Here is a 13,745-nt window from a genome sequence, read left to right as displayed (position 1 = left end):
TTCAGAGCAGAGGAACTACTGATTACAAGAATGATGTATTGCAATTCATTATCCAGGTGAACTGTGTTCTAATTCTTACCATGACAGACTTTCACTTCCTGCAGAGATATTATTTAACGTTAAAAGGATTTCAATCCATTTACTAAATGTTCTATCACCAGGAATAACAGGAGAAGAAATAGGAACCATAAAAATGACCTATTGCACTTGGTGTGAATCTGTTTGCAGCCGTTTCGCTCTCAGCAAATAATATTCTCAGGTCATCTTAGACCAGAAGGTAAGAAACAGAAGATAAGTTGAGAAATGTCTACAATAGCGGAGTTATGAGCGACTGGTTAATGCACTTCAGTCCCCTCTTATATAGGGCTTATAAAGTAAATATGCTATAACACTATAAACAAGACTCCTGATTTTTCTGCTTAGTAGGCATGCACCTAGAACTTGGGCAATGCAGGCACTGAATGTGCTTTACAGCTACAGATTAGGTCATTGTAGGTATTGTATGCATTTTTCAGCAAAAACATGAATCAATGCAGCAATTGTTTGCGCTTTTTACCTAGAGCCTGTGGCGATAAAGGCATTGCAGCTAGCGCTTGGGTCAATGCAAGGATTGTATGCACTTTGCAGCTAAAGCTTTGGCCAATGTAGGCAATTTATGGAATTTTCTGATAGAACTTGGGTCAATGGAGGCATTGTATGTGCGTTGCAGCTAGAGATTGGGCCAACGCACACATTGTCTGTGTGTTGCAGCTAGAGCTTGGGTCAAGCGGGCATTATATGCACATTGTAGCTAGAGCTTGGGTCAATGCTTCCATTGCATATGCTGCAGCAGCTACAGCTTGGAACAATGCAGGCATTGTATGCGCTTTGCAGCTAGATTTTGAGTCAATAAAGGGCCCTGTATGCGCTTTACAGCTGGAGTTTATGTATGTTCTTTTCAGATAGAGCTCGGGTCATTGTAGAAATTGTATTTTCTTTGTAACTAGAGCTTGGGATATTGTAGCGCTTGGGCCAATACAGGAATTGTACTGTACATACTTTGCAGTTGGAGCTTGGGCCAATGAAAGCACTGTACAGTGTATGCTCTTTTCAGCTACAGCTTGGGTCAATGCAGGCATTTAATGCATTTTCCAGCTAGAGCTTGGGTCAATACAGGGATTGTATGCACTCTGCAGCTAATGCTTTGGCCACTGTAGGCATTTCTATGCAAATTTCTGATAGAACTTGGGTCAATGCAGGCATTTTATGTGCTTTGCTGCTAGAGCTTGGGTCAAGCAGACATTATATGCACATTGTAGCTACAGCTTGGGTCAATGCTGGCATTGTATGTGCTTTGCAGCTAGAGCTTGGGTCAAGCAGACATTATATACATATTGTAGCTAGAGCTTGGGTCAATGCTGGCATTGTATGTTCTTTTCAGCTACAGTTTGGGACAGTGTAGGCTTTGCATATGCTTTACAGCTGAAGTTTACGTCAGTATAGACACTGTGGGCCTGATTTACTATGCTCTGTGCGCTGCGCTGGTTCATGCGTTAATTAGTACTCCGGGTGGAGGCTTAATTGGGCGCATGAACCAGCGTAGCAGCCGGCGCATTGAAACTAAGGCTGCATTCACACCTAGGCGTTGGCGTTACCAGGCGTTTTTACGCGCGTTTTTTTCGCGCGTTTTGGTGCGCGTTTGCGCGCGTTTGTGCGCGTTTGCGCGCGTTTGAGCAGAGCGACGTCCAGCGTTTTTTTTTTTTTTTTTGACCAATAGTAAAATAGATCACCTCTGTCATCATTTGTTGCTATGTGAAAGGTTTTTTTTTCCTCTTCCTGGGTGATAATTCCTCTTCCGGGTCATCCTTGTGCTTCTGACTCAATTGTGAAAATGAGTGATGACGAGATGGCTTTGTTCATGGCAGCAGCCACTGCTAGCCAATATCTTGTAAACGAGAGGCAGAGAAAAAGGAAGAGGCAACGCAGATTTTGGATACACCCCGTCATTGCTGATCGGGAAGAAAGAGGGCAATTTTGGGTGATGTACCAAGACCTCCGTGACCATGAAGACAAATTTCTGGACTACACCAGAATGTTCATAAAAAGGTTAGTAAAAAATGATCTGGAATCATTTATTTTTTACATTGTACCATTTGGGTTGCCACCTTTTCTTCAAGTCAAACATGTACACTTCTGCGGTGCACAACTATTTTTTTTAATACTATGAACTATACATATATTTTGTTAGTATTTTACATTTCTAATCATATGAATATAATAAAAATAGTCCCCTTTCCATTGCAGTGCACAGAGTTCCCCCTTTACATTAGAGTCCACAGAGTTCCCCCTTTACATTAGAGTCCACAAAGTTCCCCCTTTACATTACAGTGCACAGAGTCCCCCTTTACATTACAGTGCACAGAGTCCCCCTTTACATTACAGTGCACAGAATCCCCCTTTACATTACAGTGCACAGAGTCCCCCTTTACATCACAGTCACCCTTTTGCATCTCAACTCCCAGATTTCCCTTTCACTGTATGGGTTAACCAACATAATCTGATTGAAGCGAGACCTCAAGATACTCAGACATAAGGGATGCTCTGTGAACCATGATCTAAGGGGGAAACCGAGATCTCTGATGTACGGAGAGGACTCCAATGTGAGAACTCTGATTTTTCCTAGTGTACTCACCAAGAGGCAGGATAGAGAAAGGGGGTGGGTGCTTCTGTTAGACAGCGATGGAGGGTGAGCTCACTCACCCCTTGGCAGATAGCACATCTCATCCTGGTATATCTGTGGCTGCTGGGTTGTAAGTTTTCATCCCCTGCAGCCATTAACCCTGCCGGAAATCCATATTCTGGTCAGAAAAATCTGTCAGAGTGTCAGGCAGTCTGAAACCCGGACACATGATTCCAAACCCGAACTGTTCTGGTGAATCCCGGAAAGGTGGCAACCCTAGTACCAATCCATTGCCAATTTTAAATTTCATTTTCCTTTACAGCTTTGATGAGTTGCTGGAATTGTTGATCAACAGATTGCAGAGGATGGACACCTACTTCCGCAACTGTATCCCCCCTGTGGAGCGACTTATCATAACACTGAGGTAATTTTTATTTAGCGCTTTGAATGTAATACACTCTATTATATATATATATATATATATATATATATATATATATATATATATATATATGTGTAATAAAAACCAAACAAAAATTCTGTAGGAACAAAATTATTTTAATATTTTAATCAACCAAAACATTGGGTCTTTTTTTTTTTATTATGAAAATATACACAAAGTGCACAAATACACAAAATATACAAAAATGTTTTATACATAATCCTTATTTACAATTGCTGTAAATTTGGGGAGGAGTCCTCTTCCCCGTGCGGTGACATGGCGACCGACAGTGCGTGGGCAAAAGGGGGCCAAGTGGAGGTGGTGCTGTCTTCCCCTGACCAATTGGAAGGTGGTGTTGCTTGTGGTGGTGGTGGTGTTCGTGTTGGGGCATTCCTGAAAGTCGATTGTCTCGGTCGATGTGGGTAATGTGATGTAGGTGTAGTCGTTAACGCAGGGTAAGTAGAAGGTGGTGGGTGGTAAGAAGAAAGTGTTGTAGGAGGCAGAGTACTGTATGTGACAGGTGGTGTTGAGAGATGAGGAAAAGGAGAATGAGGGTGGTAAGAAGAAGGTTGTGTATAAGGAAAAGGATTCAGAGAAGTGTGAGTGGAAGGTGTTGGCACAGGAGGTAAATGAGATAGAGTGGTGGTGAAAGGATGGTGCGCAGAAGTCGGTGGTGGTGTTGGTCGAGGAGGTTGGTCGGAAAGCTGTGGTCCTGTCCAAAGGGTAACGGGTGGTGGGGAGAAATGGGTCGTGGGTGGTGTTGGGACATGCTCGGTCCGTTTATTGGCATATGGGCCATAGGGTGGTGGTGGTTCGGATAAATCGTCAGCTTCTGTCGGGGGTATAAATGTCGAGATGTATCTAGCCGTACAGGACAGCACCACCGCTTGCAGATTTGGGGGAACTTTGTCGATTAGTTCCCCCAGACATTTTGCTACATTTTGGCCATACGATCTGTTGCTCATCCGGTCAGACATGTTGGTCATAATGTCCAACATACGATCCAGGGCTGGATCCGGAGCAGGAGCCCTCCTACGCAGAGCACGCGGAGGTCCAATATGCGCAATGTTAACTGGGGGCTGCTCTGCAAGTGGTCTTGTTGCATTAGAAGTTGATGCCTCGGAGTGCTGCGGTTCCGGCTCCAGAGTAGCCATCGCTTGATCCCCCGATGCCACGCTCTCTCTGTCCCCTCTCTCTGCCACGCTCTCTCTGTCCCCTCTCTCTGCCACGCTCTCTCTGTCTACTACAGCTGTGGCAGCCTCGTCCCAGCAGCTTTCAGTACTGAAAAAAGAAATCATGTATTCAAAAATAATTTTAAAACATTTGGTTTACCGAGCAAAGTACAGATAATGGTTTACCTCCCCAAATCCAGCACCGGTCTCAGAAACTCCAATTCCTTTGCATGAACGTATTCTCTCACCGAACATGCTCCACTCCCACTTCGCCGCTGCTCCCGCTGTGCCTTCAGCTGGCGAGCGTAGGCGTCCCTTATACTCTTCCATCTGAGTTTTAGAATTTTCACTGTAAAAAATAAAATAAAATAATATATATTATTTTCTTTGTAGGTATCTATCAACTGGACAATCGATTGCAAGTCTGCATTACTCGTTTCGTATTGGAAGATCTACTGCCAGTTATATAATTCGGGACACCTGCAGTGCCATTTGGGAAGTCCTGAAACCCATTGTGTTTAAAAAACCGGCAGCAGAGGACTGGGAAAAAATTTCCCAAGTATTCTGGGAACGCTGTAACTTTCCGAATTGTCTAGGAGCGATCGATGGGAAACACATCAGAATTGTTAAGCCCATGGCTAGTGGGAGCCAGTATTTCAATTATAAGAAATACTTTTCATTCGTCTTAATGGCTGTGGCTGATGCCAATTATTGCTTTACCTATATTGACATTGGTTCCTATGGAAGTAGTGCAGACTCTGCGATTTTTGGGAACTCCTCTTTTGGGCAATTACTTCGAACAGATGGTCTGGACCTTCCACAAAATAGTCCACTCCCGGGCACAAACGGCCCTCCCCTACCAAGTGTCTTTGTGGGTGATGAGGCTTTTGCTCTGAACACACACCTACTTCGGCCTTATTCAGGACATAATCTGAACGAAGACAAACGCATATTCAACTACCGGCTTAGCAGAGCACGCCGCGTAGTTGAGTGTGCTTTTGGAATTTTGGCGAACAAGTGGAGGGTTCTCCACACACCGATTGTGCTCAACATGCAAAATGCCATTAGTGCTGTAGAAGCGGCGTGTGCCTTGCACAATTTTGTCAGGCAGCGCGATGGTCTAGATTACGAGGAGCCAGTCCATGAGACTCTGGAAAGAGCTCATTGGACTGGTGTACGTGGGAACACACAGGGGACACATGTCCGTGAACAGTATGCGGCATACTTTGTCTCTCCTGAAGGGCAGGTCCCTTGGCAGCTCAATTCCATTTAATTTATTGAACTTTTCAGCTTTTGACACGCTTATTTTGTGAAATATAATCTTTACTATGCTGTTTTGTGGAAAAAAAATAAAAAATGATTCATGTTTTAAGAAGTCTCATTCTAATTTTATTTTGATACAGTTTTATCATTGGGTTCAATAGCCCTATGATATTGTGTGCCATTTTATATTAGTGACATTCTATCTATTGTAAACTTAGTTTATGTATTTATTCTGTGGTCTAATAAAGGGCCTGTAAGTGACCGCCTAGACGTGGGTTGGGGGTCCGATCAGGACCCCCAGGGTACATCCGGGGGTTAAGTGGCTCTATATGTGTCCCCCTGCGTGTCACTTTCTCCTCCTGTGTAAACACAGGAAGAGGGAAGTGATGACACTGACACCAGTACACGTAGGCACAATCCCCTTTTGGATCTCCAATCCACTCCCCCATCCCCTTGTCACAGTATCAATGAATGCAGTGAACATATATTTACTGATCACTGCAGGCAGAGTGTAGGTCCTGTGTAGCCCCCGTCCCCACCTGACGCTGTAGTCGCTAGGTCGATTGAATTTTTTAATTTTTTTAGATTAAAGATGTGTAAAATAATATTTTTTTTGAAAAATGTCACTAAATTTTTGGATTATTAAAAATCACAGAGGGGATCAAATATCACCATTAATAAGCTCTATTTGTGGGAAGAAGAGAACGCAATTTATGTTTATAAGCCATGTCGCATGACCGCACAATAGTCATATTTGTAAAGACACATTTTTAAACTTAACAGCATATTGGTACGGTAATAAATGCCTACTGTAACGACAAACAATCATTCCATTATTTCATTAGTGGCATTTTGTATTTCTGTTATGTTTTTTGATAGAGTTTACCTTTGCTATCATGGGACTTATTTATCCGTGCCCAGTTCTCATAGATTTGGCTCCCAATAGAACACCAAGCGTCCCAACGGGTGGTCCTCATTTTGTAGCCCGGTGCCCTGCTGTCATAAAGACAGGGGTGCTCCTTCACCATCCTGATGAAATTTTCAGGCTCCAGCATCGAAAGGGTTCTATCAAATTCGGCCTCCATTGATAAAAATGTGACTTTTCTTTATTGTAAGTAAAGTAAAATGGTGATTTCACAAGTTCCTGTAAAAAAATATGTCATTTCCTGTTTTGTTTTGGAGCTGTATGGGCGTCAAAACGCGCGTAAAAACGCGCATAAAAACGCTTGCTGTCGCGCGATACGCTCAATTCGCGCGTTTCCCATTACTTTCTATGGTAAAAAAAAAACGCGCGGAAACGCCTATGTCGCGCGCTTCGCGCGACAAAAAAAGGTCCGGGACTAGTTTGAGCTTCGCGCGACAGGCGTTCAGGCGTTCAGGCGTTCAGGTGTGAACAGGCACCATAGGAAACAATGTTAAATCTGCCCTCCCGCGTTCGTGAGCAGTGCGTTTCAGGCGTAAAAACGCCTAGGTGTGAATGGGGCCTTATATGTAAAGCCGCGCCGAACTCCCTATAGAAGTCTATGGGAGAAATCAAAAGTGTTCATTTTAAAGGCTAATCTGCAAGTTTTGTCCTAAAAAGTGTTTGGGGACCTCAGTCCTGTCCCAGGGAACATGTATCAATGCTTTTTTTATTTTTTAAAACGGCCGTTTTTTCGGGAGCAGTGAAATTAATAATTCTTAAAGTGAAACAATAAAAGTGAAATATTCCTTTAAATTTCGTACCTAGGGGGGGTGTAATGTCAGCATGTGAAATAGCGCATTTTTCCCGCACTTAGAACTCCCCCTGCACAAAGTGACATTCAGAAGGAAAAAAGTCATTTAAAAATTCACACGCGGCTATAATGAATTGTCGGCTCTGACAATTCTAAAGGGATTCATTCATAAAACAAACAAAAAAATCTGTAGGGGTTCCCCCAAATTAAATTACCAGGCCCTTCAGGTCTGGAATGGATATTAAGGGGAACCCCGCCGTTAAAACCAAAAAAAAAAAAGACGTGCGGTTCCCGGCAAATATCCATTCCAGGCCCTTCAGGTCTGGTGTGGATTTTAAGGGGAACTCCACCCCAAATTGAAAAAAAAAATGGCGTGGAGTCCCCCTAAAAATCCACACCAGACCCTTATCCGAGCACGTTGACCTGGCCGGCCGCAGAAAAGAGGGGGGGACAGAGTGCGGCCCCCCCTCTCCTGAACCGCACCAGGCCACATGCCCTCAACATGGGGAGGATGTCCCCATGTTGATGGGGACAAGGGTCTCATCCCCACAACCCTTGCCCAGTGGTTGTGGGGGTATGCGGGCGGGGGGCTTATCAGAATCTGGAAGACCCCTTTAACAAAGGGGACCCCCAGATCCTGGCCCCCCCCTATGTGAAATGGTAATGGGGTACATTGTACCTCTACCATTTCACCCCCAAAAAAATGTCAAAGTGTTAAAAATGACAGTAGCCGGTTTTTGACAAATCTTTTAATAAAATCTTCTTTTCTTCTTTCCTTCGGGTTTCTTCCGCTGCTTCTTTCTTGGGTCTTCTTGTCCACATCTTGCCCGACGTCTTCTTCTATCTTCTCCGTCCGTCCTTCAGCCTTCTGGTCCCGCATCTTGCCCGTTGTCTTGTCCTGTCTTCTTCTCCGTCCGTCCGCCAGCCTCCTCGTCCGCATCTTGTGTCTTCTGCGGTCTTCTTCTCGGTCCGCCAGCCTTCTCGTCCCCGGACCCAGCGTTTGAATTTGATTTGGCCGCCGTGTTCCCGCTCCTGGGACCCGCCCCCCTCTGACGCAACAAGTAAACTCCTTAGAAGGTCATGTGCGTCAGAGGGGGGCGGGGTCACAGAGCGTCACACAGCGGGGGAATTCAATTTCAATCGCACCGCCCGGAGAAGAAGTTCCCGCCGTGTCACACTCATGTGACCCCGCCCCCCTCTGACGCACATGACCTTCTAAGGAGTTTACTTGTGGCGTCAGAGGGGGGCGGGTCCCAGGAGCGGGAACACGGCGGCCAAATCAAATTCAAACGCTGGGTCCGGGGACGAGAAGGCTGGCGGACCGAGAAGAAGACCGTAGAAGACACAAGATGCGGACGAGGAGGCTGGCGGAAGGACGGAGAAGAAGACAGGACAAGACAACGGGCAAGATGAGGGACCAGAAGGCTGAAGGACGGACGGAGAAGATAGAAGAACACGTCGGGCAAGATGTGGACGAGAAGACCCGAGAAAGAAGCAGCGGAAGAAACCCGAAGGAAAGAAGAAAAGAAGATTTTATTAAAAGATTTGTCAAAAACCGGCTACTGTCATTTTTAACACTTTGACATTTTTTTTGGGGTGAAATGGTAGAGGTACAATGTACCCCATTACCATTTCACATAGGGGGGGGGCAGGATCTGGGGGTCCCCTTTGTTAAAGGGGTCTTCCAGATTCTGATAAGCCCCCCGCCCGCAGACCCCCACAACCACCGGGCAAGGGTTGTGGGGATGAGGCCCTTGTCCCCATCAACATGGGGACATCCTCCCCATGTTGAGGGCATGTGGCCTGGTGCGGTTCAGGAGAGGGGGGGGCGCACTCTGTCCCCCCCTCTTTTCTGCGGCCGGCCAGGTCAACGTGCTCGGATAAGGGTCTGGTGTGGATTTTTAGGGGGACTCCACGCCATTTTTTTTTCTATTTGGGGTGGAGTTCCCCTTAAAATCCACACCAGACCTGAAGGGTCTGGTATGGATATTTGGGGGGACCCCACGCCATTTTTTTTTCTATTTGGGGTGGAGTTCCCCTTAAAATCCACACCAGACCTGAAGGGTCTGGTATGGATATTTGGGGGGACTCCACGCCATTTTTTTTTCTATTTGGGGTGGAGTTCCCCTTAAAATCCACACCAGACCTGAAGGGTCTGGTATGGATATTTGGGGGGACCCCACGCCATTTTTTAGGGGGGTTTTTACGGCGGGGTTCCCCTTAATATCCATTCCAGACCTGAAGGGCCTGGTAATTTAATTTGGAGGGACCCCCTTTTTTTTTTTTTTAATGAGCAATGACTCTATTCTTTATAGCCATGAGTACTTTAACCACTTGCCCACCGGGTTAATTCTGGCACTTCTCTCCTTCATGTGAAAATCACAATTTTTTTGCTAGAAAATTAATCAGAACCCCCAAACATTATATTTTTTTTTTTAGCAGACATCCTAGGGAATAAAATGGAAGTCATTGCAATACTTTTTGTCACACCGTATTTGCGCAGCGGTCTTACAAGCGCACTTTTTTTGGATAAAAATCACTTTTTTGAATTAAAAAATAAGACAACAATACATTTTGCCCAATTTTTTTATATATTGTGAAAGTTAATGTTACGCCGAGTAAAATGATACCCAACATGTCACGCTTAAAAATTGCGCCCGCTCGTGGCATGGCGTCAAACTTTTACCCTTAAAAATCTCGATAGGCGACGTTTAAAAAATTCTACAGGTTGCATTTTTTGAGTTGCAGAGTAGGTCTAGGGCTAGAATTATTGCTCTCACTCTAACGATCGCGGCGATACCTCACTTGTGTGGTTTGAATACCGTTTTCATATGCGGGCGCTACTCGCGTATGCGTTTGCTTCTGCGTGCGAGCTCGTCGGGACGGGGCGCTTTAAAACATTTTTTTGGGGTTTTCTTATTTATTTTTATTTAGTTTTATAATTTTTTACACTGAAATAAAAAAATAAAAAAAAATTGATCACTTTTCTTCCTATTACAAGGAATGTAAACATCCCTTGTAATAGGACTAGTGTGTGACAGGTCCTCTTTATGGAGAGAGGCGGGGTCAATAAGGCTGGAAAGCATGGTATTGAAAAAAAAAAAAAGTTCTCATGCTTTCAGCTGCAATCATGTTCGTTCAGCACAGTGGTGTAGTGTATAGCACTTTGACCTAGCAGCAAAAGAGTCGTTGGTTCGAATCCCGCCCGTGACAGCATCTGCATAGAGTTTGCATGTTCTCCCTGTGCCTGCGTGGGTTTCCTCCTACAATATATAAACACGCTGTAAATCGGATCCGGTCTAAATAAGCCCTAATATGCAGTAGTATATTTAGGTTTTGTTCTGCCCTAGGCCTGACTACATATCTGCACCTCCTAATAGAAAAATGACCCACCCCTTCCTGTCAAGGTCACACCCTGTTTTTGTATAACCCCGCCCAGTAATTTTCAGGGGACCCACACACTAGTTCTGGGGGGGCACTGGATTCCCTTAACCACTTCCATACCAGGCACTTACGCACCTTCCCGCCCAAGCCAATTTTCAGCTTTCAACACTGTCGCACTTTGAATGGCAATTGCGCGGTCATACAACACTGTACCCAAACAAAATTGGCGTCCTTTTTCCCCCACAAATAGAGCTTTCTTTTGTTGTTATTTGATCACCTCTGCGATTTTTTTTTTGCGCAACAACTAAAAAAAGACTGCAAATTTTGAAACAAAAAAACGTTTTTATTTTTTTAGGTTAATTTTTTTTGTAAATAAGTTTTTCTCTTTCAATTACGGGCACTGATATGGCGGCACTGATGGGCACCGATGAGATGGCACTGATGGACATCGATGAGGTAGTACTGACGGCCACAGATGAGGTGGCATTGATTGGCGGCGCTGCTATGCAGCACTGATGGGCACTCATAGGCGGCACTGATGGGCACTCATGGGCGGCACAGATGGGCACTCATGGGCGGCACAGATGGGCACTCATGGGCGGCACTTATGGGTGGCACTGATGGATACTTATGGGCGGCACTTATGGGTGGCACTGATGGATACTTATGGGTGGCACAGGTGGGCACTGATAGGTGGGCACTGTGCATGGATGGGCACTGTGGGGTGGCACTGATGGACACTGTGGGGTGGCACTGATGGACACTGTGGGGTGGCACTGATTTTCCCAGGTTGCCAGTCAGTGCCCATTTGTGGGCACTGATTGGCATCTTTTTTCTTATTTTTTAATGCTTTTTGTTTTTTTGTTCTATATATTTTTTTTTTTTGCACACCCTGGTGGTCCAGGGTGGGCATCCCTGGTGGTCCAGTGTGGTGATCCGAGGGGGGGCTGCGCTGCTAAACAATCAGCGCGAACGCCCCCTGTCAGGAGAGCCGCCGATCGGCTCTCCTATACTCGCGTCTGTCAAACGCGAGTGAGGAAGAGCCATCGATGGCTCTTCCTGTTTACATCGTGATCAGCCGTGATTGGACACGGCTGATCATGTGGTAAAGAGTCTCCGTCTCCGTGAGAGACTCTTTACCGAGATCGGAGATGCAGGGTGTCAGACTGACACCCCGCATCACCGATCGCCGCGCTGCGTGCCCCCACAGGTGCGCGCGGCATGAAATCCTGCAGGACGTCCTGTCAGGATTGTGTAACCACTTCCCGGACGTAAATCGGCCATAGGCTGGGCGGGAAGTGGTTAATTTGCATAGTTTTTCTCTCACTTCCTGTTTGGCTATGGGGCAGGAAGTGAAGGCAAATCTCCCCACTTGGACACAGATAATACAAAATAAACTGACAGGGCCTATAACCCTCCCTCACTCTATCCAAAATTAAAGAAAATAAAACTTGTTGATTATAGTTCTTGTCAGGGGCGGACTGACCATTGAGTCACTCGGGCACTGCCCGAGGGCCCCATGCCACTAGGGGGCCCCATCCGGGTTGCCAGGCTCAGTAAAACCAGGGACAGTATGTAAAAATCTGTTTTTTTTAGATCTGTCCCTGATATGTCCGAAAATGACATGCTTTTAATGTGAATATCCCAAGATTTTAGCTGCCCGCCTCTGCACTACCTCCTGGCGTGGTGGTCATCTGTAAGCCAGAGGGGCCCCATAATCTTCTATTGCCCAGGGGCCCCATGAGTTGTCAGTTTGCCCCTTGTTCTAGTTTAAGCACAAATTTCATAGAGTTTTATTGAGAGCCCTAAGAAAATATAACCATGCCAATAGGCCAGGATAGAGCGTTGCTAATATGTAGGAATGTGTGTGTTAGAGCACCCCACCCAATGTTAACTAAAAAATTATTAATTTGCAAATAAGTATTATCTGCTCATTTTTTTGGGGATGTCTGCACCCCTGATAGTGACAACAACATTTGTGAGGTGTCTTCACCCCTTCTAATTCATTCACTTCCTGTCACATAGCCAAACAGGAAGTGAGGGTAAAACCTTACTAATATCTTTTCTTGGGGACACAGAGATCAATCTAAATAGTTTCCCATTATGTAAATTGCACTCTAGCATTTTGCTGTGTACACCCCAAATTATTAGGGATCTTGGACTTTGGGGTCCATTTACTAAAGGCAAATCCACTTTGCACTACAAGTGCAAAGCAAGGAAGAAAGAAAACAACTTTGCTTCTACAGGATTGGATGTTAAAACCATCAGTGCTTCCTCTCTGATTTTCAGCAACTATGCTTGTACTGCAGAGTGGCTTTGCCTTTACTAAACCCCAAACTAAATAATCATTTGGGGCAGGGATCCTCAAACTACGGCCCTCCAGCTGTTGTAGAACTACACATCCCATGAGGCCTTGTAATGCACTGACATTCACAGACATGACTAGGCATGATGGGAATTGTAGTTCCTGAACAACTGGAGGGCCGTAGTTTGAAGACCCATGATTTGGGGTGTACACAGCAGTGCTGGAGTGCAATTTGCTTAATGGGGACACTAGTTAGATTGACCTGTGTCCCCAAGAAATGACACTGGTAGGGTTTTAACCTCACTTCCTGTTCAGCTGTGTGACAGGAAGTGAAGCCAATTTTAAGAAAAGGGACACAAAGCTCAACACAAAAATAAAAAAACACAAAGCAGGGGTTCTAACACTCACTTGGCTTCCCTCAAACACCCACAATTTGAATAGGATTGCCTTGCGCTAGATTTAAGCACAGTGCTGTAAATCAGCACATCAAGCCTGTCCACCAATAGCAAACCCCCCCCCACAGGCCATGTTTGCAGGTTTTCCTTCATCTTGCACATGTGCTTTAAAATACAGTCTGGACAGCAATTCTTGATAAGAGAAATCCCCAAAACATGTCCTGTCGGGGGTACTTGAGGGCTGAGGACCACTGCAGAAAAAATAAAATAAATTACCAGTTTTGTCTTTAAAGTCATGGAGAATAAACATGGCAAACATTTCATGATTACACACCAGGAAAGAAGCTTAGACAAAAATCACACATAATTTGTTAGGCCCAAACCGATTTCAGCTGCAGCTGTCAACATAT

The 13,745-nt window shown here is 45.2% G+C and overlaps 2 protein-coding genes across 2 annotated transcripts in view; one reads left to right on the top strand and one right to left on the bottom strand.

Moving 5' to 3' along the window:
• CNTN5 (contactin 5) overlaps nt 1-13,745 on the bottom strand; it is a 2,004,044-nt gene that overhangs the window by 1,531,999 nt on the left and 458,300 nt on the right. The window lies entirely within an intron of this gene.
• Nucleotides 3,048-5,645, top strand: LOC120929014 (protein ALP1-like). Its single transcript, XM_040340186.1, has 2 exons — nt 3,048-3,083; nt 4,667-5,645. The coding sequence occupies exon 2, from the start codon at nt 4,908-4,910 to the stop codon at nt 5,544-5,546; it is 639 nt and encodes a 212-aa protein (XP_040196120.1). The 5' UTR covers nt 3,048-3,083; nt 4,667-4,907; the 3' UTR covers nt 5,547-5,645.

The sequence above is a fragment of the Rana temporaria genome, chromosome 2, assembly GCF_905171775.1.
Source record: "Rana temporaria chromosome 2, aRanTem1.1, whole genome shotgun sequence".
Lineage (NCBI taxonomy): Eukaryota > Metazoa > Chordata > Amphibia > Anura > Ranidae > Rana > Rana temporaria.
Note: the sequence above shows the minus strand (reverse complement) of the source record. Positions and strands in the feature narration are given on the sequence as shown.

Coding starts and splice junctions, on each gene's coding strand:
- LOC120929014 (XM_040340186.1), top strand. CDS start 4,908: ATGGCTAGTGGGAGCCAGTATTTCAATTATAAGAAATACTTTTCATTC.